We start from the raw sequence: 23139 nt of genomic DNA on the forward strand, positions 1-23139 counted from the left end.
TATTGAACTTCATTACATTTCTCCCTGCTCAACTCTGCAGCCTGTCTTAAGTCTCACTGAATGGCAGCACAGCCCTCTGCTGTATCAGCCACTCCACACAGTTTGGTGTTATCAGCAGATTTCCTGACAGTGCACTCCATGCCCTCATCCAGGTCACTGATGAATATATTGAATAGTACTGATCCCAGTACTGACCCTTGAGGGACTCCACTAGATAAAGACCTCCAACTAGATTCTGTCCCATTACCACAACTCTCTGACTTCTTTCCTTCAACCAATTCACAATCCACCTCAATACCCACATGGTTCTATGTGGACCATTCCCAGGTAGTTTTCCCACGACAGCAGTAACAAAGTTCACATGTGGTTTCCCTTTCTCAACTGAGTTCCAGTGATTGCCACTTTGTTCAGTGTGAAATAAAACTGATTTACCTAAATTCCTTTCCCTTCAGCTGGAGGGGAATGTTTTAGTCAGTTTTCAGTTGATTGCTTGTATCTTCATGACTTAATCTTGGGCTTCTGCTTCATTTCCTTAGATTATATTTGCTTCAAAGGCATTCAAACTAATATTGAGCTTAAATCAACCATTAGTCAAGTTTCTCAGCCTTCCAGCCAATATAACCAACTTTGTCTAAAATTGGTCTTTAACTCAAGACCTAAGCATATGGCTTGGATGCTTGCTCACACTTTGGAGCTAAGCTGTTGAAGCTGTTTGGGCCACTTCTACATATGTAAAGTTCATAATACAGAGTTTCCATCAGTTACAGTCTGCTTGTGAACTCTTGTGTGGTATAACATCCTTTAAATGGAAACTTGTGCTCCACCTTTAGCAGCTAGGTGTTGGGCTGCAAGCAAGGAAATCTGGGTGAAATCCTCTGCCCTAGGTTTTGTAGAAGTCTTCCCTAAAAAAAATCAAATAGTAGGATGAACTTGTGGATTTGATCTTTTTTTTATAAGGACACCAACATTTCCTTCCTCTAAATACTGGTCACACTCGTGGCTATTTGAAGCAAGGTGAACGTTTAAGTCCCAGACCATTTCTGATTTCATTTCAACTCCAGCAACCTGAGTTTCATTTTATCCTTTCAGAATTTTCCATTTCCCCTACTCATGCACATCTACAGTGCCACAAGGTTTGAGATGCAATCCCAGCAGAGGAGCATTTCCTGCCAAATAAGTTATTGCCATTGACCTTTAGTTAGAAACAGAAAAAGGATTTGCCCACAGTGTCTTTTATTCTACTGCATTTTGTAACAAATCAAAATCGAGGGCTAACCCACTTAGCACTGTAATGAAAATGGGATAATTTGGTTAAAATAAATGTTACCCTGGACTGACATGGGCACAGGTCTGCAGTTTGACCTGGTGCCTTTCGATTTGCTGCTGTATTAATCTCCGAGCTTGGATGCTGTTTCCTTGATGGTCCTCGTGCAGGAGAGTGAAGACGATGAGCCGGATGCGATGGAGGATGAGACAGGAAGCGAAGAAACCAGCTCAGAGCTCCGGGATGACCAGACAGATACTTCTTCTGCCGAGGTCCCCTCCACCAGGCCTCGGAGGGCAGTCACTTTGAGGAGCAGCACTGAGTCTGACAGACCTCCTCCCGCAGAGAGAGCCCGACGGAGCCGGAGACCACAGCCCCACTCCTACAGTGAGGTGGAGAAGTGTGTGCAAGTCAAGGAAGTGAGTATGTCCTTGTCTTGGTTCTAGCTTAAATTTCCCAGAGACTCAAACATACTTAATAGAACCAATAACAATTTATAAGATGCCTTTCCCTCTCCTCCTCCTTTTTCAAAGAAGAGGAATGAGATGTAGAGAGGAAAAGGTAAACCACACCCAAGTAAATAGTCTCACTTTGATTTGGAAGTTAAAAGAGAAAACTTTAACAATAAATAAAAGGTGTTTGAGGCAGGGAATAAGTGCCATTGGAATGGGCTGCCCAGGGGAGTGGTGGAGTCCCCATCCCTGGAGGTGTTGAAGTCTGGATGAGGCACTTAGTGCCATGGTCTAGTTGATTGTCTAGGGCTGGGTGCTAGGTTGGCCTGGATGATCTTGGAGGTCTCTTCCAACCTGGTTGATTCTATGATTCTAGGGGAGTTACAAAGAGGTATAGGGAAGGAGAAACAAGACACAATATATATATATATTTCATAGAATCATAGAATCAACCAGGTTGGAAGAGATCTCCAAGATCATCCATATATATATATATGCACAAGCAGATTGGTTTTGTCCGCCACATGGTAAAACAAAGAGCATCAGGAACAGGAGGGTGATGCTGTCAAGCAGGGAGGCAGGGCAAGAGAGAATGAAACAGGAAGATGGTCTGTTTTTATAGGGGGCTAGGCAGGAAATGGGAGCAAGCTAAACACTACACCTGGAATAATGTTCAGGCCCACCCCCGGGGATGAGTCAGGAGGACCTGGGGTCAGGGTCAAGACCACTTTCCCAGGAGGGTTAACCCTTTACAGTCCTGCTGTCACTTCTGATTGATAGCAGCCTTCTTCCTAAATTAACCTTCAGTGCCAAGCCTTTCTCATCTGAGGAGAGCATCCCTACACTGGTTCTCCATACAAGGTAGTTTTCTTTATGAGAGCTTTTGGCTTTTTTTGTTATTGTTGTAGGAAATTAAGCAAGAAGAGGAAGAGAAGCTCATTCTGGACAGTAATCCCCTGGAGTGGACCGTGACTGATGTTGTGAGGTTTATTAAACTGACTGACTGTGCACCCCTTGCCAAAATATTTCAGGAGCAGGTAGAGGTCTTCATGTGACTCTTCTCTTTTGTGTCTTTGGTATTTATTCACATCACAAAAAAATAAGAGCAGTGCTTACCACCTTGATAGCTGGGCCTGGGACTTTGACAAGGAAATTATGATCAGACTTTATATTCCCTCAGGCCAAGCTATAGCACAAACTCTGGCAAGACATGAAAACCATTGGAAACTTGAATCAAAGCCTTGCCAGATCCTTGGAGAGACCAGAAACACCTCAGCCAGAGTGCTTGTGAAAAGCAGGAAGTTGAGACCTTTCTTGTTCACGCCAAGGTCCATGGCACCATTGTGGTGTCACACAGGCACCAGAGTGTAACAACAGATAGTGGTTCTTTGGACCTAGCAAGATGCCTTTATGGACCACATGGGTCCCATTGGCCTGGAAAGCAGAAAACTGCTGCTTGGAGCTAAAATCAGCTGCCTGACTGTTGTTATTAACACCTAGAGGCTTTGACGATGTAGATATCTATTTCCCATTTACACTTCTCTGAAAATCTGTCAGTTAAGCCCTTGAATCTCCTAATTTTGAAAGATGGCAAACATCTCTCTGTTGAGCAGATAGGAACAAAAGCCAAGACTCTTCATGTGAGCATGTAAAATTTATCTAGAAAAAGCCATTCCTTGGCTGATGAGTAACAGCTGCTGTTGAAAGTAAAGGGCAGTGCTAAGAAATCATAGTTAGAAAGAAGCAAGTGTGGTTAATTAGGTCATTGCCAATGGCAGTCAGTGGTATGGCCAGCTGCACATTGAGCTATCTCTGATTCTTCACCATGAATAACTCTGTGTCCAAGTCCAGCTGCTTTGACTGGGAGAAGTTGAGGTGTGAGCCTAGAGCAAGGCTGAAACACTCTGTAGCAGGATGCTGTAGTCAGCCACGTTGCAGCGTGCTCCGATCGTTTGTTAATCAGCTTGGAATGGTGCCTGGGCTGGAAAGCCAACCCTGTCTCTCCTCTGCCAGAGAGTTTTATGGGAAGTTTAATCAAACACAGATGACTGGAGCTTTTCCTTGTGATTTGCATGGAAGATTTGCTTCAATGGGCCATGCTGTCCAGCTTCAGTGGAGGAAGAACTTAAGTCGTGGGCAGTCCTGATCAAAGCAGTGGTTAAAGTGTCCAAATCCTCCTTGTGTTTAATGCTACTTTATCAGGGCTGTCCTGGGGAGTTTTTGTTGCCTGTGAGTTACAGTGTTTTTTCTGCACTTAGACTGATCCTTTCTAAGGAGTAAAAAGCAGTTTTGTAGCCTACTTAACTGCTGCTCAGTCCATTAAAGAACAAAGGGGACTTGAGCTCTTCATTAAGAAGAAGATTGTAAAGCCAATGGAAATCCCTGCCAAAATGGCTTTTGTCTAAGATGCTCATTCCTGGAGTTTGGTTCATAGATATATGACCTCTAGAGGTCCACACAGGTCTGTGATTCTGAAACATTTGAGATTGTAATGGCTCCATGTCGTCCAGGCCCCTCTGTCTTGCAGCTTAAGTGGAACAAGGCAGGTTCTGAGTAGATCAGGAGACATACCATGGAGCAAAGCAGACATAAACCTGTGCTGAGAAAATCATAGGCCAAAACAGGTGAGGAAAGATCTGATTTGGCAGTGAGGCCAGCATCAGTTTCTCCATTCAGCTCCCTCCTTTGTCTTCTAGTGTGCTCTCTGCAGCCTGCCTCGTGTTTGGGTTCTTCAGTCATAAAATGAGACTGATCAAATCTCTGTGGCCCCTGCAGAGTTCATTTAGAAGGTGATCCTGCATTTCAGCAGATGGGAAGCTATTCCTAAACTGGGTACAATGTGAGAGCCTGTGGACACACTAGACACCTTCTGGAAAAGCATGACATGTCCCAGAGAAAGGAGGCTGGGCAGTATCAAAATGGGAGAAAAGGGAGAAAGAGAACAAACCCACATTTAATTCTGAGGCAAACTTCCTTTCTTGCTTCTCCAGACCCAGTTATGCTTTCTACCCTCCAGAATCCAGAAGCAAAACCATTTTCCTTGTCTTTCTCTTCCCTAGGACATTGATGGCCAAGCCCTTCTACTGCTGACACTGCCTACAGTGCAAGAGTGCATGGAGCTGAAGCTTGGTCCAGCTATCAAACTGTGTCACCAGATTGAGAGAGTAAAAGTTGCTTTCTATGCACAATATGCCAACTGACTGCACTTCTCCATTTCTTTCTGTCCTCCTCCTTGCTTCCTCTTTTTTCTAACAGTTCGACTTAAAGGGTTTTGTTTCCTCTATCTGCTTTCCTTTCCAAGGACACATGAAATTGGAAGCACTGGGAATTCATCTGTAGGGAAGAAAACAAAAACCCAAACACCAAAAAAAACCCAAAGCAAAATGAAAAACAAACCCATGAGAGACAACTAGCAACAAGTGGAACTAATTGTTCTATACTCATGAAGCACACCAAAAGACTGCCAGCATCTCTCGTCGTGAGCTTCTCCAACCTGTTGTACAGTGGTGCAAGGCCAGCATGAATCAGATGGTTTCTTGTTCATTTAAACAGAGCTACTGATGGCAGGCACATTGCCAAGGAGAAAATTCAGACATTTGCAGGTGATGATGTTGAGGTATTGGAACATGTCCAGAGAAGGGCAATGAAGCTGGTGAGAGGCCTGGAGCACAGCCCTGTAAGGAGAGGCTGAGGGAGCTGGGGATGTGCAGCCTGGAGAAGAGGAGGCTCAGGGGGGACCTCATTGCTGTCCACAACTACCTGAAGGGTGGGGTTGATCTCTTCTGCCAGGCAACCAGCAACAGAACAAGGGGACACAGTCTCAAGTTGTGCTTGGGGGAGGTCTAGGCTGGATGTTAGGAGGAAGTTGTTGGCAGAGAGAGTGATTGGCATTGGAATGGGCTGCCCAGGGAGGTGGTGGAGTTGCTACCCCTGGAAGTGTTGAAGCAAAGCCTGGCTGAGGCACTTAGTGTCATGGTCTGGTTGATTGTCTAGGGCTGGGTGCTAGGTTGGCCTGGTCCACCTTGGGGGTCTCTTCCAACCTGGTTGATTCTATGATGGCTTGTCTAGGCCAGTTTCTGAACATGAACATTTCTTTAAACCTACTCTGTCCCACTTCTTCATATTGAAATGGAAGTCATCATCATTTCTAGTGTTACCTGGGGTTCACTGCAAAGTCTGATCTTAGTGTTCACCAGGGCTTTTTAATCCCTTCTCTCCAGTCTTACAAAAGGCGAAAGTGTCAGATGAGTCATGTGCTGTTCATTACACCCAAGTGATTTATGAAGGAAAACTCAACTCATGGTTTCTATATAGCATCAGACAAAGCTACAGTGAACTGATGGGAGTGGGCCCCTCAATTTAAGAAAGATGTTGAGGTGCTTGAACATGTCCAGAGAAAGGCAACAAGGCTGGTGAGGGGTCTGGAACACAGCCCTGTGAGGAGAGGCTAAGGGAGCTGGGGGTGTGCAGCCTGCAGAAGAGGAGGCTCAGGGCTGACCTCATTGCTGTCTACAACTGCCTGAAAGGAGGTTGTAGCCAGGCAAGGGTCAGTCTCTTCTCCCAGGCACCCAGTGACAGAGCAAAGGGACACAGTCTCAAACTGCATCAGGGCAGGTGTAGGCTGGCTATTAGGAAGAAGTTCTTTGCTGAAAGGGTGATTGCCCATTGGAATGAGCTGCTTGGGGAGGTGGCGGAGTCACCCCCCTGGAAGTGTTTAATAGGAGGCTGGATGAGGCACTTAGTCCCATGGTTTAGTTAATTAGAAGGGCTAGGTGATAGGTTGGACTTGATGATCCCAGAGGTCTTTTCCAACCTGATTAATTCTGTGATTCTGTGAGTGCAACAAGACCTCGTGCTCAGTAACACATCACAAGCACAGTGAGGTGCATGGCTCTCTGGTGGGATCTGTACAGTACTTCATTTTTGTGCAGGAACATGCATGAAAACTACTAGAGTCAAGCCCATCCTCCTAAATCCAAGCCACTTGAAAGACCTGACTTTGAGTCCTACAGAGTGGAAAAATACCAGACTCATTCAGTTTTAATAATGAGGCTGAATGCTGTTTCCATTTGCATCTCCATGAATATATTGCTGAGTGGGAATGTAAAGCATCAGTCTTTTCAGGCTGTGTGAGCCATGATGCTTTAGACTAGATGATCCAGCCCAACACAGTCTATATCTAGTCAGCAGATAGTCCCAGTGGTGCTGTGACTATTGAAACTAGGGACTTGCTTCGTGCCAAGCACGGTAAGCACCAGAGAGGATGGAGAAATGGGTTGGACACTTTGGGTTTGCCTCAGTTGTGGTTTTAAGGTAATTATTTCCCATTATTTCCCACCAGCCTCATGTGCTGAGCCTGGATTTGCTGTAACTTGGAAGCTGGTGGCATAACAGTGATACAAAATTCTTCCAAAAAGGAGAATCAAATTGGGGCCAAGTCTGAATTTTGCTCTGACTTTAAGGTGCAAGTGAATCTCTCTCTCTTTCAAAACATGAATTGGGTGGGTCATGCAGAGTTTTAGCCTGATTTCATAGGAAGCCACAGGCTTCTGTTCCCAAACCATCAACAGACTCTTGTTTCCTGGCCTTGGGAACTTACCTTGGAAGTGGTACAGCTCTGTTACAGCAGTCTGATGCTGAAGCCCATTCAATGAAGACTTTCTCAAAGAGAAATTACATTTTTAGCCCTAAATCTGAAGTCAATGCTTGTGACTAGGTAACTCCCATCTCAAGCACATACTGTATGGTGACAGCAAACTTGGATCAGGTGATCCTGTTGACCACCTTGTTCTCTGAAGAACCTACCAACTGACACCAGGCTATAGCTGCTGCTTCCCCTTCATCAATTTCATCCTTAAGTCCATCAGGTTAAAGGGGGAAAGCCTCAGAGATAAATATTCTGGACTACATCTGAATCTTCCCTAGAACATGCTTTGGGCAGCAAGTATTGACTTAATCACTGGGCAATTTCTAGTCTCTCTTCCACTGAGTTCCCTGCTCTGCCACTGAGGAATGTGGCAGGCTTGGCCATATCCTGTCAACTCCTGGCACTTCATAAAAAAATTGCTGACATGGAAGAGCAGCAGGACTGGATCTGTTCTGAGCTGTTGTCTTGTGCTGAAGGTTGTCTCATCTGAGCTTTAATCATCTGAAGTGAAAAGCATCAAATGATTTTCTTTTGATTTTCAGAAGTGCAGGAACAGGGTCTTGCAGCAGTGCAGACATTAAAAAAACTTGAGGTTTAGACTGGATTTCCTACTACCAGTAGCAGTGGACCATGTCTGTGCAACTGATTTGATAACTCCTTTGGAGCCCTCTTAGAGCCCTCTGAAGATGTGTCTTCGTGTTTCACCTCTGAAGACAAAAGAATCGTGCCCAGCGAAATGAGAGCACAGCTGGGAAGAACAAGGAGGGTGCCTCTCCCAGCTCCTTCATGTTTCAGCTCAGTCCCTCCAATGGCTTGTACAATGTCTGCCAGCAGGGACATAGCTCCCAAGAGACTGCTGTCAGGAGAGATGGCATATGAGGACATTTCAAGGAAGGAAAGCAGGAAGGCACAGATCATTTACTTACCACATCCGTCTTCTTCTGAGCATCAGTTGTTGCTCTGACATTCTCAAGAGTTTCTGGCCACTGGCCTTTGTCAGAGATGTTTAACACTTCCTGGGACATGTTGCATAAACCTCATTGTTTTCTCCATCAACCTTGTAACTGTAGATATTCCTATGGCAGCTAACTACTCAAGGAGGTACAGTTGGGGAGTAGACTCTGAAAGCAACCAGCTGTGATGTTGGCCAACCAGGGGGTGGGTGAAGCATTGAGTGAAGCTCAATGGGAGTCTTTACTTGTTGTTCAGGGAAGTTAAATCATATTTAAAACTTAACAATTAAACAAACAAACAAACAAAAAGAGTTTTAATTTTATCATGTGCCAGCTTTTTATTTCCTCAGGTTTCTCTCTCCTTGTCATTTCTCTTTCAGTTTATCGTTCTTCAGTGCTGTCTCACCACTCTCTGACTTTTTGGAGGAGATGATAACCTGAAGTATTTTTTTATTTACCTTAGGTGGTAAAATGCTTTATTATTTTGTTTAGTCTGCAGGTTGGGAAGAAACAGGGGATTGGGCTGCTGTTGTCTGTTGCACTGATTGCCTTCCAGAAAAGCTGGAGCTGAACTTCTTAGACAATTTCTTAAGCGAATGGAAAATGGACAATGTGTAGATTAACTGGACAGTATGCTCAGGGTGTCACAGCATGAGCAGCAATCAGAAGCAACTCCTTAACTCTTGCCTCGACTTCATTTCAATTCTGGAATGTTAACAAGGCTAAAATGCATTTCAAAGGAGATGTTGGAAACCCAATCTTGCTAGGGTAGAATGTCACTGCACTTGGCAGTGTAGAAGTATAAGCCTGTGGAAGGTTTGATTCTTTTTTCCAACCTCAGTTCCAAGTTAAATTCAGAGCTGATCCAACTTGACAGATACATCAATGACACTGGTGAAGACACATCTTCTTCCCACCCTGTTCTGAACTTGGCAGCCAGGCCTGAAGTTTATTTTCTTGTCAGCTACAAAACGCTGCCATGGTGAAGTGCTGAATTCATGATTGTCCACGACCATTACCAAGGGCTGAGGAGCAACCCTGCTCTTGCTGTTGGATGCTGAACTTCAGTCCATTTACACAGGCCACTTTGCTCCCACAAGAAGGGTGTGCAGGCACATGTTATTGGTCACTTTTCAGACATGGGACCAAGAACGAGTATTTCTGGAGCGAAAGTACTGGATTAAAAAGCATGTGGGACTTCCTTATCTTCATATGAATTGAATTCTTTTGAGCTTCCTCTCAGTCAGATCTTTGCTCACCTCCCAGCCTTCAGTAAAGTCAGAAATCAGGACAAATGGTTACACAGCATGTCATCAGTGAAGCATCTCTCAGACGCATGTCCTAGCTGAGACGGTCTGGCCCACAGTGTCAGTGGTATTTCAGTGCCTCCCTGGATTTAGCAAGTTTCTCAGACACCTAAACCCCATCAAATATTTCACTTTGAGTAAACAACTAATTTGCCTTAAACTGGAAAGTCACCATTCGTTGTCTTTAACCTTCAACCTTTTGCAACTCCTCAGCCGTGCAGTGTGGAGGAAAACACCATCTCATCTCTCCAAACACAGCCCAGACACTGTTGGACTGCCACAATTGACATTTGATCACCTGAAAAGCCTACCTTAGCCTTTGCAGGACACAAAATTGGATTTGGCAGAGCTGCAGTGCCACCTCAATGTTTTAGAACCTCAGTACCATCAAGGGCACTTAGAATGCTTATCGCTGTTCTGGTGCAACATGTCTGGAAAACGATGAACTCAGACTGCTCCTCTCCCTTCCACATTCAAGTGCTGAAAGAGAAGAACATGCTGCAACTAAGCAGCCTTAAAACCAGCTTTATTACAGGTGGATAAATACAGTCTCAAGGGCTCCATTTTGGTGCTATGTCATGCTGTATTTTCCATTGCTTGGGATTACAAAACTGATTCTCTGCTCCAGGAGATGTTTTGTGCAATCAGCGATGTCTTAAGCATTAGGATTTGGGTTTTTTTTTTCTTGTGGCTGTAGACTTTTGAAGTCAAGAGACACTCAACAAATACTCTCCCCCCAAATCATGTGAGTTTTGGAGCAGTTTTATACAGTGTATTTATGTGAAAACTCTTTCCAAACGTGAGTGCATGTGTGTTTTCTCCTCAGTAATACTCCTCATCCCATCAGCTGATCCAGAACTAAGAGAATCTGTTAGTCAGGGTTTGATCCAGAGTTAACCAAGGTTAGTGGAAAGGCCTTCACGGTTGTGTGGGTTGTGGGACCAGGTCTTCACCAAATTTTTTTCACTTAGAAATCACAAAGTGTGCAGTAAATCAACCTAAAATTCAAACACCTAAAATTCAAAGCCATCTTAAATCTGCCAGCTTTAACAGGTGGGGGATCATGCCCTGAGGTGCTCATGAACTCAAGAATAAAGGAACAGACATGTGTAATATTCTCATTTATTTGTTGGTACAACACTCCAGCAAGAAGTGCAAATGATCTTAAGGGCTGCATCTAGAATATGAGGCAGTCACCAGAGATGAGAGTCCTGTAAATGCCAGCTGTTCTGCAGAAGAAGAGTGGTCTGCCCTGGTTTGGTGCCATGGAATTCTCTTGCAGAAGAGGACATCTGAACTGCACAAACCCAACAGCAATACTGTTGCTGGACAGGTCATGAAGCCTAAGCAGCCTAATGCACCAGGTCAGTTTCTATGTGGTTACCTACCCACAGGTATTCCTGGTCCTGATGACTGCCAAAGATGGTGAAGAGAGGTGGGAGGGCTTCAGGGAAGGGGAAATGTGTGGGTTGTAGGACTGAGATATATTTGTGGAGAGGGACTTCTCGTGACAGGGAAGCACAGCTGTGGTCCATGAGCATCATTCCTGAGAGTTTCTCTGAGTCTTTTGCAGAGCCAGTATGCTTTGAGTCCCAACAGAGCCTTGGTGAGAAGAAGGAAAGGAGCTGTTAATACACTCAGAGCTATAATGCTGAATGGTTCATATCTTGTTTTCCTGGTGGAGATACAGAAAAATGCCTCAGATTACTCTAGGCTCCTTGACTGGACAGTAGGGAAGGATCAGTCTTTCTTCCTTGTGCCTAGCTCCTCTGTGTCTCCTGAGTTTGGGGCTGAAGAACCTCATTTTGAACCTCTAAGACCTACATAGGAAGTGTCAGGAGCTAAAGCATGAGCTCTGCCCCATAAAAAGAAGTTACATTGCCAGGAGTTTAGGTGTGGGTCTACAAAACTCTCTTGCTCTGTGTTACAGTTTGACAAAAAATAGTCACTCCACCTGCTTGTTGCTTGTCCATTCTCACTAGAGAGATGCTTATAAATACATGCAGTAAATTTCCCAATCCCTCTTCTGACAAACCTGACCAGGATGTGCTGACACACGTGGTTATTCTGGCAGCCTACACCTTCAGGGACCTGCTTGCTAGAAAGCACTAACCCAGGGAAAGGTATCATAACACTTTGATGTACACAGGCAGAGATGTCAAGTACAGCCAGGCATTTGCATCTCAGTATATCTAGGGTAGGGTGTCCCTGCCCATGGCAGGGAGGTTGGAACTAGATGATCCTTGTGGTCCCTTCCAACCCTGACTGATTCTATGATTCGCTGCAGTATGGTCCAACAGAGGTGACAGTCTCAATGGCAGGCTTTGAATGGAATTGAGTCTTCTCATGTACCATGGTAGAACAAGATAAAGCACTTAAACCCTCCTGTCTCTCCTGCAACAACAGGAATTATCTCCACAACCAGCCCATTGGAAAACCTTTGACTTGTTTTGCATTCCAGTTTGTACTGAAGATTTGACTCTTAACTTTGTGTCTAAACCCTTTGGTGTGTCCCAAATATGTCTCTATATATATGTATATATATATATGTGTGTGTATATGTCTGTGTATATATATATATACATATCAATCAATCAATGCTGGTGTTTTTACTTTTTCAAGGTCACAGGGCAAAGGGCATGTTGTTAGTTTGCTGTAAGATTTCTCTCCTGTATATATGTTTTCATGTAAATAAGTGAAAAATCTATATTCAGAGTTATATTTTAATTTTTATTCCAAAAGGAAAGAAATCCCCTTTTTACTTGAAACAATTGTAAGCCACATTGTTAATAAAGGAACACTAAATCCTCTCTGGCATCTATCTCCAGGATGCTGGCTTTTGGTGGTAGTGTTGTTTTGAGGGAGGGTGGAGGGGTTTGATTTGTTTTTTATTTGGCTAGGCAGCAAGGGTTGTGTTTTGATGTATTTGGTTCATCCCTGTGAGGAGGTAAGGTGAGGAAACCATCTGCTTGTCTTCATAGAATCACAGAGTCAAGCTGGAAAAGACCCCTGGAATTGTCAAATCTAACCATTGACCTTACTCTACAGAGGTCACCTCTAAACCGTGTCCCCAGGCACCACATCTAAATGACCTTTAAACACCTCCAGGGATGGTGACTCAACCACCTCCCTGTGCAACCCATTCCAGCCTCTCACCACTCTCATGATGAACATCTTCCTCCTCACCTCCACTCTCAGTCTCTCCACCTCCAACTGTGCTCCATTCCCCCCAGTCCTATCACTCCCTGACAGCCTAAAAAGTCCCTCCCCAGCTTTTTTGTAGGCTCCCTTCAGATCCTGCAAGGCCACAAGAAGGTCATCTGAGAGCCTCCTCTGCTCCAGACTGGATAGCCCCAACTCTTTCAGTCTGTCCTCATAGCAGAGCTGCTGCAGCCCTCTGAGCACCCTCGTGGCCCCTCTCTGGGCACACTCCAGCATCTCCACATCCTTCTTGTAATGGGGGCTCCAGAACTGGATGCAGTACTCCAGCTGGGGTCTCACCAGAGTGGACTAGAGGGGGAGAATCACCTCCCTTGCCCTGCTGGCCACACTTCTGATGCAGCCCAGGATCCGGTTGATCCTCCAGGCTGCAAGTGCACACTGCTGGCTCATGTTGAGCTTCTCATCCACCAGCACCCCCAAGTCTCTCTCCTCAGGGCTGCTTCCTGAGTGCTTTGATAAGACTTTCAAGACAAATAATTGTTGTTGTTAATAACCACATTGTTCCAGTTACTGCTACTTATATTAGCATTGTTATTGATTGTTTAATTTCAAGATTCATGCTTTTCCCTGAAATTTAATGATTCTCACTCTCCCTACTGCCACAGTAAGAATGATACAGCTCTTGTGATAGTGTCTGTACTCAATTACCATAAGCTGATTTTATATCTGCATGTCAGTCGGAGCTGTAATTACACTGTCTTCTCTAATAAGTCATAAAATCTTAGAACCAGAGGAAAAAATAGTGCTGCAGGACACCTTGAGGTGTCAGCTTGACTGTTTCCCTTCCTAGAAGGCAGCACCAATTAGACAAATCTTCCTCGTCTCTGGCATTTGTTTAACCTGACCTTTGGATGTGGGTGTCAAAATAAGACCTCCAGCAACAAGCGATTCCCCAGCACTCCTGTGGCATCTGGAAAAAGTGATGGCATTTGGATGATGAAGCGTAGCATTTGCAGGCAAAACCACTGAGCTGATGCTGCCATCAAATCATCTTTGCCTTTTGGAGAAATAAAACTCAATATGAGGAGTGATTAATGTAGCAATGAATAAAAGTGCAAGCAGAGAATTTGTAGATGAGGTGGATTGGATTTCAGGTAAGCAACTGTGATGGTAATTTCCATTGTGAGTCTTTAGCTGGGAAGGTAGGATGTGGAAATTGCAGCAGATGGGGATACTACAGTTGAGTTTTCTTGCAATACCATGAGCTGCCATCCTATTAGTTGTGTCTGGAAATAAAGGTTTGTAACATGGAGTTACCAACTTCTGCTCAGGCAAGTCAGAGTCTCACGGCCCCACATCAAAATCAGAATTAGTCAGGTTGGAAAAGACCTTCAAGATTATTGAGTCCTACCTATGGCCTAACCCTTCTGATTAACTAAACCATGGTACTAAGTGCTTCATCCAGTCTCCTTTTAAACACCTCCAAGGATGGTGACTCCACCACCACCCCAGGCAGCCTATTCCAATGCAAGTCACACTTTCTGTGAAGAACTTCCTAAGACCCAGCCTAAACCTGCCCTGGCACAGCTTCAGACTGTGTGTCCTCTTAGAATCAGAATCAAGCAAGCTGGAAGAGACCTCCAACATCATCCAGTCCAACCTAGCACCCAGCCCTAGCCAGTCAACCAGACCATGGCACTAAGTGCCTCAGCCAGGCTTTTCCTGAACACCTCCAGGCTCAGTGACTCCACCAGCTCCCTGGGCAGCCCATTCCAATGCCAATCACTCTCTCTGCCAACAACTTCCTCCTAACATCCAGCCTAGACCTCCCCCAGCACAACTTGAGACTGTGTCCCCTTGTTCTGTTGCTGGTTGCCTGGGAGAAGAGACTAACCCCACCTGGCTCCAGCCTCCCTTCAGGTAGTTGTAGACAGCAATGAGGTCTACCCTGAGCCTCCTCCAGGCTGCACACCTCCAGCTCCCTCAGCCTCTGCTCACAGGGCTTTGCTCCAGGCCCCTCACCAGCTTCAGTGCCATCTGTGGACACATTCCAGTACCTGAACATCTCACTTAAATTGAGGAGCCCAGAACTGGACACAGGACTCAAGGTGTGACCTGACCAGTGCTGAGAACAGGGTGATTGTCCTACTGGCCACACTGTTCCTGATGCAGGCCAGGATGCCATTGGCTCTCTTGGCCACCTGGGCACACTGCTGCCTCATCTTCAGTCTATCTACCAGCATCTCCAGGTCTCACTCTGCCTGGCTGTTCTCAACCACTCTGTCCCCAGCCTGTAGTGCTGCTTGAGGTTGTTTTGGCCAAAGTACAGAACCCTGCACTTGGCCTTGTTAAATCTCATCCCATTGGCCTCAGCCTACCCATCCAGCCTAGCCAGGTCCCTCTGCAGGGCTCTCCTACCCTTCAACAGATCCACAGCTGCTCCTAGCTTGGTGTCATCTGCAAAGTTAAAGATGCTTGTTCTGTCACTGGGTGCCTGAGAGAAGAGACCAGTCCCCACCTAGCTACAACCTCCTTTTGGGTAGTTGTAGAGAGCAACAAGATCTCCCCTGAGCCTTCTCCAGCTGAACAATCTCAGCTCCCTCAGCTTCTCCTCTCTGCTCATCCATGCTGGCTGAGGAAGGCAAGATCTAAAGCTGCAAGGGGTAAACATTAGAATTTGTCCAGCTATGCCTAACAGTGAGTTGATGTCAGAGGGAAGCTGCTAGCCATGGAAGACCTTGACAAACAGTGAGATTCAAGTGCTTCTCAATCAAGTGGCCACTCTCCATGACATTTTAGGGACTAAAATGCCTATGATGGAAATGCCTGAGAATGATTCCTTCCAACCATTGTAGTAGTGTGTTTTAGTGAACAGCTCTCATTAGCTAGAGAGAAAGTGAGGAAGAGCCCTTAGCTCCTTAAAGAGCAGTTGGCTTATGATCATCCTGCTCCAGGTGAGGTTTCCAAGGTGATGGCTCTCTGGAACCTGACTTTTGTTCCAAGAAGAATACATTGCTTTCCTGACTCACCCCCAGACTGCCAACCTTTTATTCTTTGACTCAGACAGAGGTTCCTGTTTTTTTTGTTGACACATATAAAGCTAAATAATCTCCATAAACTCAGTTTTTCATGTAAATGCAGAAACTGCACATAGCAAAAAGAAGAAAGGGAAAAAAGAAAGCAGATCCAAACCAAATATCAGGGAGCTTGACTCCACTCAGCACAAATCTTAGAACAGATGTAATTCTAACTATAGTCAAATGAAAAAGTGAAGCTTTACCATACTTGAGTATTCAGTCATCAAACTGATTTCCCCACTTCAGCTTCATTTTTGCACTTTCTTGAGTGATCTAGGAGCTCTTAGCTATAGGCAAAAGCCCTACACAATACCTTTATCATGCTGAGGCCATTATAGAGAACAGGTTAAAGCCCTTTTGTTTTCATAGAATCATAGAATCAACCAGGTTGGAAGAGACATCCAACATCATCCAGTCCAACCTATCCCCCAGCCCTATCTAATCAACTGGACCATGGCACTTAGTGCCCCATCCAGGCTTTCCATGAACACCTCCAGGGATGGTGACTCCACCACCTCCCTGGGCAGCCCATTCCAATGCCAATCACTCTCTCTGACAACAACTTCCTCCTAACATCCAGCCTAGACCTCCCCCAGCACAACTTGAGACTGTGTCCCCTTGTTCTGTTGGTGGTTTTCTGTGAAAAGAGACCAACCCCCACCTGGCTCCAGCCTCCCTTCAGGTAGTTGCAGACATCAGTGAGGTCACCCCTGAGCCTCCCCTTCTCTAGGCTAAACACCCCCAGCTCCCTCAGCCTCTCCTCACAGGGCTGTGCTCCAGGCCCCTCACCAGCTTTGTTGCCCTTCTCTGGACACCTTCCAGCACCTCAACATCTCTCTTGAATTGAGGGGTCCAGAACTGGACACAGCACTCAAGGTGTGGCCTGACCAGTGTTGAGTACAGGGGAAGAGTAACCTCCCTCGGTGCAGACTGTTCTTTGTACAGCTCTTTCCCCTCAGACAAGTGAAGGACATCACTCTGACTCCCTTGCTGCCATTACTCACTCAGCAGCCTGTGGAACATTCAAGCTGATTGACATAACTAAGTCAAATGTGGAGCAACCACTGTTGCTGTCTGCTGAGTCTTTCTTCAGATGCTGCAATTTCAGATGCTGGATCATCCACGAGTTGGAAAGCCCTCTCCATCTTTCAACTGGACATACAGAAGGAACAGCCTATCTCCATAAACCTCTCTCTTCACACATGTGTACACACACAGAGCACTTCGGTGATATTCCCTGCCAAGGCAATTTACAGTTGCTGATGATGAGACCTAGAGAAAGGTGAGGACCTTTGCAGGGAAAGAAAGTGTTATTATCACTTTCATGCACTTGTCACTGAGACCTGGAGACCTTGCAGCACTCAGGAACCTCGTTTCCACTGGTTTAAGGTGAGATCACACATCTCTATGGAGGAGTGTGCTGAGGGAGATCATTACATCCAAAGGTACTCTGAAGCTCAGTTTTGTTCATAGTTAGAAGGACCCTCAAACATCCAAACTGTATATCTTAAAGCTTAAGTTGGCACAGAAAGCCTGCCATCTCTGTTAAGATCCTGGATGTATGGTTGGACTTAATTGCATTTTATCTGTTCAACTTTCTACTTTACAGACCCCACAGCATGAATTTGCCTAGCCAAGGAGGGCTTAAGCAATCTATCACGCCCTCATTCTGAATGGAAAGCCTCTAGCACCTCATTTTCAAGCTCTATAATGAATATTACAGAGTGTTCAGGGAAATCCTGGATGAGGCACTTGGTGCCATGGTCTAGTTGACTGGCTAGGGCTGGGTGCTAGGTTGGACTGGATGATGTTGGAGGTCTCTTCCAACCTGGTTGATTCTATGATCCTATTCTATGATTCTATGACCTCATCTTGAATATTGTGTTCAGTTTTGGGCTCCCCAGTTTTAGAGGGATAAGGATCTGCTGAAGAGGGTTCAGTGGAGAGCTACAAGGATGATTATGGGACTGGAGGGCACTGCCTTATGAGGAGAGGCTGAGGGACCTGGGGCTGTTCAGTCTGGAGGAGACTTAGAGGGGATTTGATAAATGTTTATAAGTATCTGAGGGCTGGCCAGGAGTGAGGGACAGGCTCTGCTCACTGCTCCCTGGGACAGGACAAGGAGCAATGGGTGTAAGTTGCAGCACAAGAGATTTCCTCAACACAAGGGGAACTTCTTTACTGAAAGGGTCCCAGAGCACTGGATCAGGCTCCCCAGGGAGGCTGTAGAGTTTCCTTCCCTGGAGACTTTCAAGGCCTGTCTGGATGTGTTCCTCTGTGTTCTGTGCTAGATTGTGTGGCCCTGCTCTGGCAGGGGCATTGAACGTGATCCTTGAGTCCCTTCCAACCTCTAATATCCTGTGATCCTGTGATTTCTAGGTGAGATCTGAACTTCCATGAGAGCACACTGTAGCTGCGAGTAGGCAGGGCAGAAAGGAGCTGATCAAGACTGAAATACTTATCAACAATGAAGAAGGGAGAAGAAGGTCCTCAGTAAGACGTTAGGTACAGCAAACGACCAAAGCTCGAGATGCAGAGTTGAGGGCTCTGTTCCATATCTAGTGAAGGCAGTCTTTGCTTTGACTTAAAATGAGCTGGGAGCCAGAACTCCTCCTGCCTGATGGGATAGACGAGAGGAAAGGACATGACAGAACAGTGTGGAAGTTGCCCTGCAGACTGCTGCATGGCGCAGCGTTGGGGGGGATTGTTTTCTACTGTCCTTCCTCTGAAATCAAAGGCAGCATTTTCAGAAGTGTTTTCCAAGGTTCTATTTCTCTTCTGGGAATGGAGCTGCTACTGCACAGGCATTTTGGAGTTGCTTGGGGGCAGGGAGGGCTTTTTGATGCCTTTTTTTTTTCTTTCCTTTCCCTTTTTCTAAAATGCTTTTAATAAGAAGCAGCCTTTCTGTTTCCATTTGCAACTGCTAAGCTGCAGTATCCATGTGCATGAGTGTCTCTCTGTGTCTAAGTCTCCAGTCCATTATGAAACACAAACCAGAACATCAAATCTTTGCATTTCCTTAGATGGTTGAGGGTTTTTTTATTCATCTGATATTGAATTAAGTAAAGGGCTTAATGTTCAAAGTGGTGTTTGGGGAGTTACTCGCACAAATTCTCTTATTGCTGTTAATGGGATTTGTGCAGATTGCTTTGAAGATGAGTCCCTTAATGTGGGATAGGAAAAGACATTCTAAATTGTAACTTATTTCAGGCAAATCTATCTTTAATTTTTACTGCTAGACCATTAGAGACATGAGGTAAAGAAAAAATGGGTGCTTTTTTTCATGTCTGATTATTGACAGGTATGTGAAGGCAGCTTTAGCTCACATCAGCCAGGGAACAATTTGCTGAGTTATTAGAAGTGGAAAGAAGGGGACCTGAAGTTTTGGAAGGGCATGAAAGGACACCAATGAAACTTGGTGATGTTTCAAGGAATACAGAATTGGAAACTAATGACCATAATGCACTTCCTGGACACTACCTGAAGGGAGGCTGTAGCCAGGTGGGGCTGGGCTCTTCTGCCAGGCAACCAGCAACAGAACAAGGGGACACAGTCTCAAGTTGTGCTGGGGGAGATGTAGACTGGATGTTAGGAGGAAGTTGTTGGCAGAGAGAGTGATTGGCATTGGAATGGGCTGCCCAGGGAGGTGGTGGAGTCGCCATTCCTGGAGGTGTTCAAGGAAAGACTGGATGAGGCACTTAGTGCCATGGTCTGGTTGACTGGCTAGGGCTGGGTGCTAGGTTGGACTGGATGATCTTGGAGGTCTCTTCCAACCTGGTTGACTCTGTGATATGAAAATTAAAATGAATTAATGAGGCTGAAAGAGGTAAAAGGCTCAATAAGAGGAGATGCAAATTTGTCAGCAGAGACAAGTGAATATTTTTCCACAATAATTAACAGTAGCATTTAAAATCAGATTTCTCAGTTTCTTTTCTAAGACTCTGTTTAGTGCTTGGTCCAGATGAAGTGCCTATAGGTTTATTTATACAAAGACCTGCTTGAGTGAAGTCTAGTTGATTGACTAGGGCTGGGTGCTAGGTTGGCCTGGATGATCTTGGAGGTCTCTTCCAACCTGGTTTATTCTATGATTCTATGAACCATAATACATCCCCTGGACACTATCTTAACACTAAAACTCAGTACTTATGGAAATGTTGGATTGCAACCTCCTTAGAACCTCCTTAGTTTTTGCACTAAATGACGACCATTCTGGTTGTAGGATGTGACTAGGAACAGAGAAGAACAGGCAAAGGGAAGCCTGTCTGATGGGGCTGTAGAGAAAAGGGGTTGAGCATCCAGTATCCTACATTTCTTGAGGAATCTCATCCTTTTTGACTTCAGAGAAGAGTCAGATGAGGCTTGGATGTCTGGACTAGTTAGGCAATGTGTGGACTGAGGCTTGCAGCCACGAAGTTCAGAGCAGAGCAGCACTAGGATAAGCTTATTTAATTTTCAGGTGCCTGGGCAGAGAACGTCTTGCCTGACTCCAGCAAAAGCTGGAGCTGGTCATCACCCCAGGGCATCCAAGACACTAATAGAATGCAAAATCCAAGGAAAAGTCTCACCCTGTTGAAGAAGCAGCAGCCAAAAGTAGCATTTTTGGGCCTCTCAAAGAGTAGTAGACAACTATGTTGAGTCAACTTGTTCAGCTTCCCCATGAGTATCTGCTTCTGCAGTTCCATTCACTAGACCAGATGAAACCATGCACGGTGACATGCTGGCAGACACCCACATGTAGGCTTCCATTGGCCATAGTGGGGCAAACAAGGTGGATGTTTTCTGTTGTTTCAGTCCCTGAAGGAGTGTGTGGGGTGATAACCACACTGGTTCAGGCAGCTCCTGGATTGATGATCAGCTTAATGCTGGCTTTCTCACTGCAGTGAAGATTTGTGGGCTGTTTCCTTCCCGGATCCTTGCAGTCCCCATCTTTTATCCTCTGATCTGGGTGACAAAGTTGACAGAAGCTATATAAATGATAGTCTTTGCAGTATTAATTGCCTGTTTCTCCAAGATTAATTACAGAATATCTCTCACACCCACAGATCAGTATTAGCAAGAAACACAGTATTATTCATCCATATCTCTTCTTGAGTCACCCACTCTGTTCTGGATGCAAACAGGTTGGTTATAGGACAGAAGGGGTTAATATGAACTTTTGAGCTTTACCTACTTGTCATAAAGCTGCCTACTTACAGGTTTGTGGTCCATGGTAAACATGGAGCAATTTAAATACCTAACTCACAAGTCAAACACTGTCACCTCAGTGTTAGCTCTCTTGCTGATTCAGTGGGTGGTCCTATCCCTTCCCTGTGTCATTTCTGCTGTCTCACTTGTGCTGGCAGCAGTATTTTGGCAGTTAGGAAATTCAGCTGGCTAAAGACTAACCCACATTAAAAAGCCATCTCATTGTTCAGAGGGCGCATTTTCCCAACCTGTCTATCTGCCTGGATGCATGAGTTCTTCCATCAACATTTTGCAATGGGTAGGAGCAAGCACTCGGGAGGGAAATAATCATAGAACCATAGAATCAGCTAGGTTGGAAGAGACCTCCAACATCATCCAGTCCAACCTAGCACCTAAACCTGTCTAATCAACCAGACCATGGCACTAAGTGCCTCACCCAGGCTTTGCTTCAACACCTCCAGGGATGGAGACTCCACCACCTCCCTGGGCAGCCCATTCCAATGTCAATCACTCTCTCTGGCAAGAACTTCCTCCTAACATCCAGCCTAGACCTCCCCCAGCACAACTTGGCAGAAGAGACCAACCCCCACCTGGCTACAATCTCCCTTCAGGTAGTTGTAGACAGCAATGAGGTCAGCCCTGAGCCTCCTCTTCTCCAGGCTGCACACCCCCAGCTCCCTCAGCCTCTCCTCACAGGGCTGTGTTCCAGGCCCCTCACCAGTTTCATCACTCTTCTCTGGACATGCTCCAGTACCTCAACATCTCTCTTGAATGAAGAAGCCCAGAACTGGACACAGAACTCACAGTGTAGCCTGACCAGTGCTGAGCACAGAGGCAGAATAATCTCTCTCTTCCTACTGGCCACACTGTGTTTTCCTCCAGGGCAGGATGCCATTGGCTGTCTTGGCCACCTGGGCACACTGCTGCCTCATCTTCAGCTACTCTCTACCTATCTATCTATTCTATGATTTTTTTTCCTTAACAAGAGTTTCTGCTTACATGTAAGTCCAGGCTTGGGAATTCATCAGACCACCAACTCTAGAGAATCTGTCCTACTATTGGGTCCAAAAGGACATCAGTTCAACTTGGTTCTCTGCCAGTCATGCTACATGATCTTAATTCTGCTGCTTATGTCCTAAGCATATAATGCTCTCTTCTCCTTTTAGTTCATTTCGGCTGTTACCTTCTCTGGCTGCATCATGGATTTTTGACTTGCAGAAACAGATTTCCTTTGTTGTCCCACCAGGGATCTGTTGATCTTTTTTAATCATTTTATTCCTTAGACTTCTTGCATTAAAGTCTCTTTCTTAGCGCATGTCTGTATGATCAAGATTCACAGACAGATGTGTTCTGGACCTTCAGTAGGACCTTCACAAAGAAGAGCTATGTCAAGGGAGCACTCAACCTACCTCAGATGACTTGCTGCAAGGTGAGGTTCATCTGCCTGAGTACTACACTACTCTAACATTGATAGATTGAGAAAGAGCCACATCCCAGACTCATACTTGGGAGCTTGATTTGTAAAAGAAGACAGACTTAGGTTTGACAGTAAAACCTGGATTGATTTGAGTATAGTTCACAAATGAAATGCATTTCTTCCCTCTTTCTTTGACACTCACTGTCTTCTTTCCCTACGGCTTGCCTTAATCCATTAGTATGCCCTAGCTTATCTATTAATTCTTATTTCAATCATTAAGGCAAATTGTACACACATTTATATGGCCCAAAAAACACTGTGTGTGTTTTCAGAAGGAAGTACTCAGCTCTATCTTTAGGCATCTACAAAAACCTGGCCCTGAGGCAGTAATTATTTACTACAAGCAAAAGCAGGTACTTGGCTAGATCAAATAATTCCCCAATAATGTAGCTCCCAAGGCAGAGAGGGAGGAGAGCAAGCAGAGGATAAGTCTTTAATTGCCTCCCTTTTTCCAGCAGGAAGCAAGCAGAAGGAATAATTGTTAATTGCTGTTAATTGTTAATTGTTGCCTCCTCCTTCTGAAAAGCTTTCATTAGGAACTAATGAAAACTTAAAAGATCTCAAATGAGTGTATTGCTCTCTGGGTTTATAACAGTTTTTTTCCCTTCTATAGCAG

At 45.2% G+C, this 23139-nt stretch overlaps 1 protein-coding gene across 2 annotated transcripts in view; it reads left to right on the forward strand.

Annotated features, from left to right (window-relative positions):
* The window catches only part of SFMBT2 (Scm like with four mbt domains 2), a 173663-nt gene extending 161210 nt beyond the window's left edge, over nucleotides 1–12453 (forward strand). For both annotated transcript variants that reach the window (XM_064142702.1, XM_064142701.1), the window contains exons 19-21: nucleotides 1435–1683; nucleotides 2625–2753; nucleotides 4776–12453. In XM_064142702.1, the coding sequence (XP_063998772.1) occupies nucleotides 1435–1683; nucleotides 2625–2753; nucleotides 4776–4916 (519 nt within the window). In that variant the 3' untranslated portion in view covers nucleotides 4917–12453. The remainder of the gene's footprint in view (nucleotides 1–1434; nucleotides 1684–2624; nucleotides 2754–4775) is intronic.
* The last annotated feature ends 10686 nt before the right edge of the window (nucleotides 12454–23139 follow it).

This window comes from Pogoniulus pusillus, chromosome 4 (assembly GCF_015220805.1).
Source record: "Pogoniulus pusillus isolate bPogPus1 chromosome 4, bPogPus1.pri, whole genome shotgun sequence".
Classification (NCBI taxonomy): Eukaryota; Metazoa; Chordata; class Aves; order Piciformes; family Lybiidae; genus Pogoniulus; species Pogoniulus pusillus.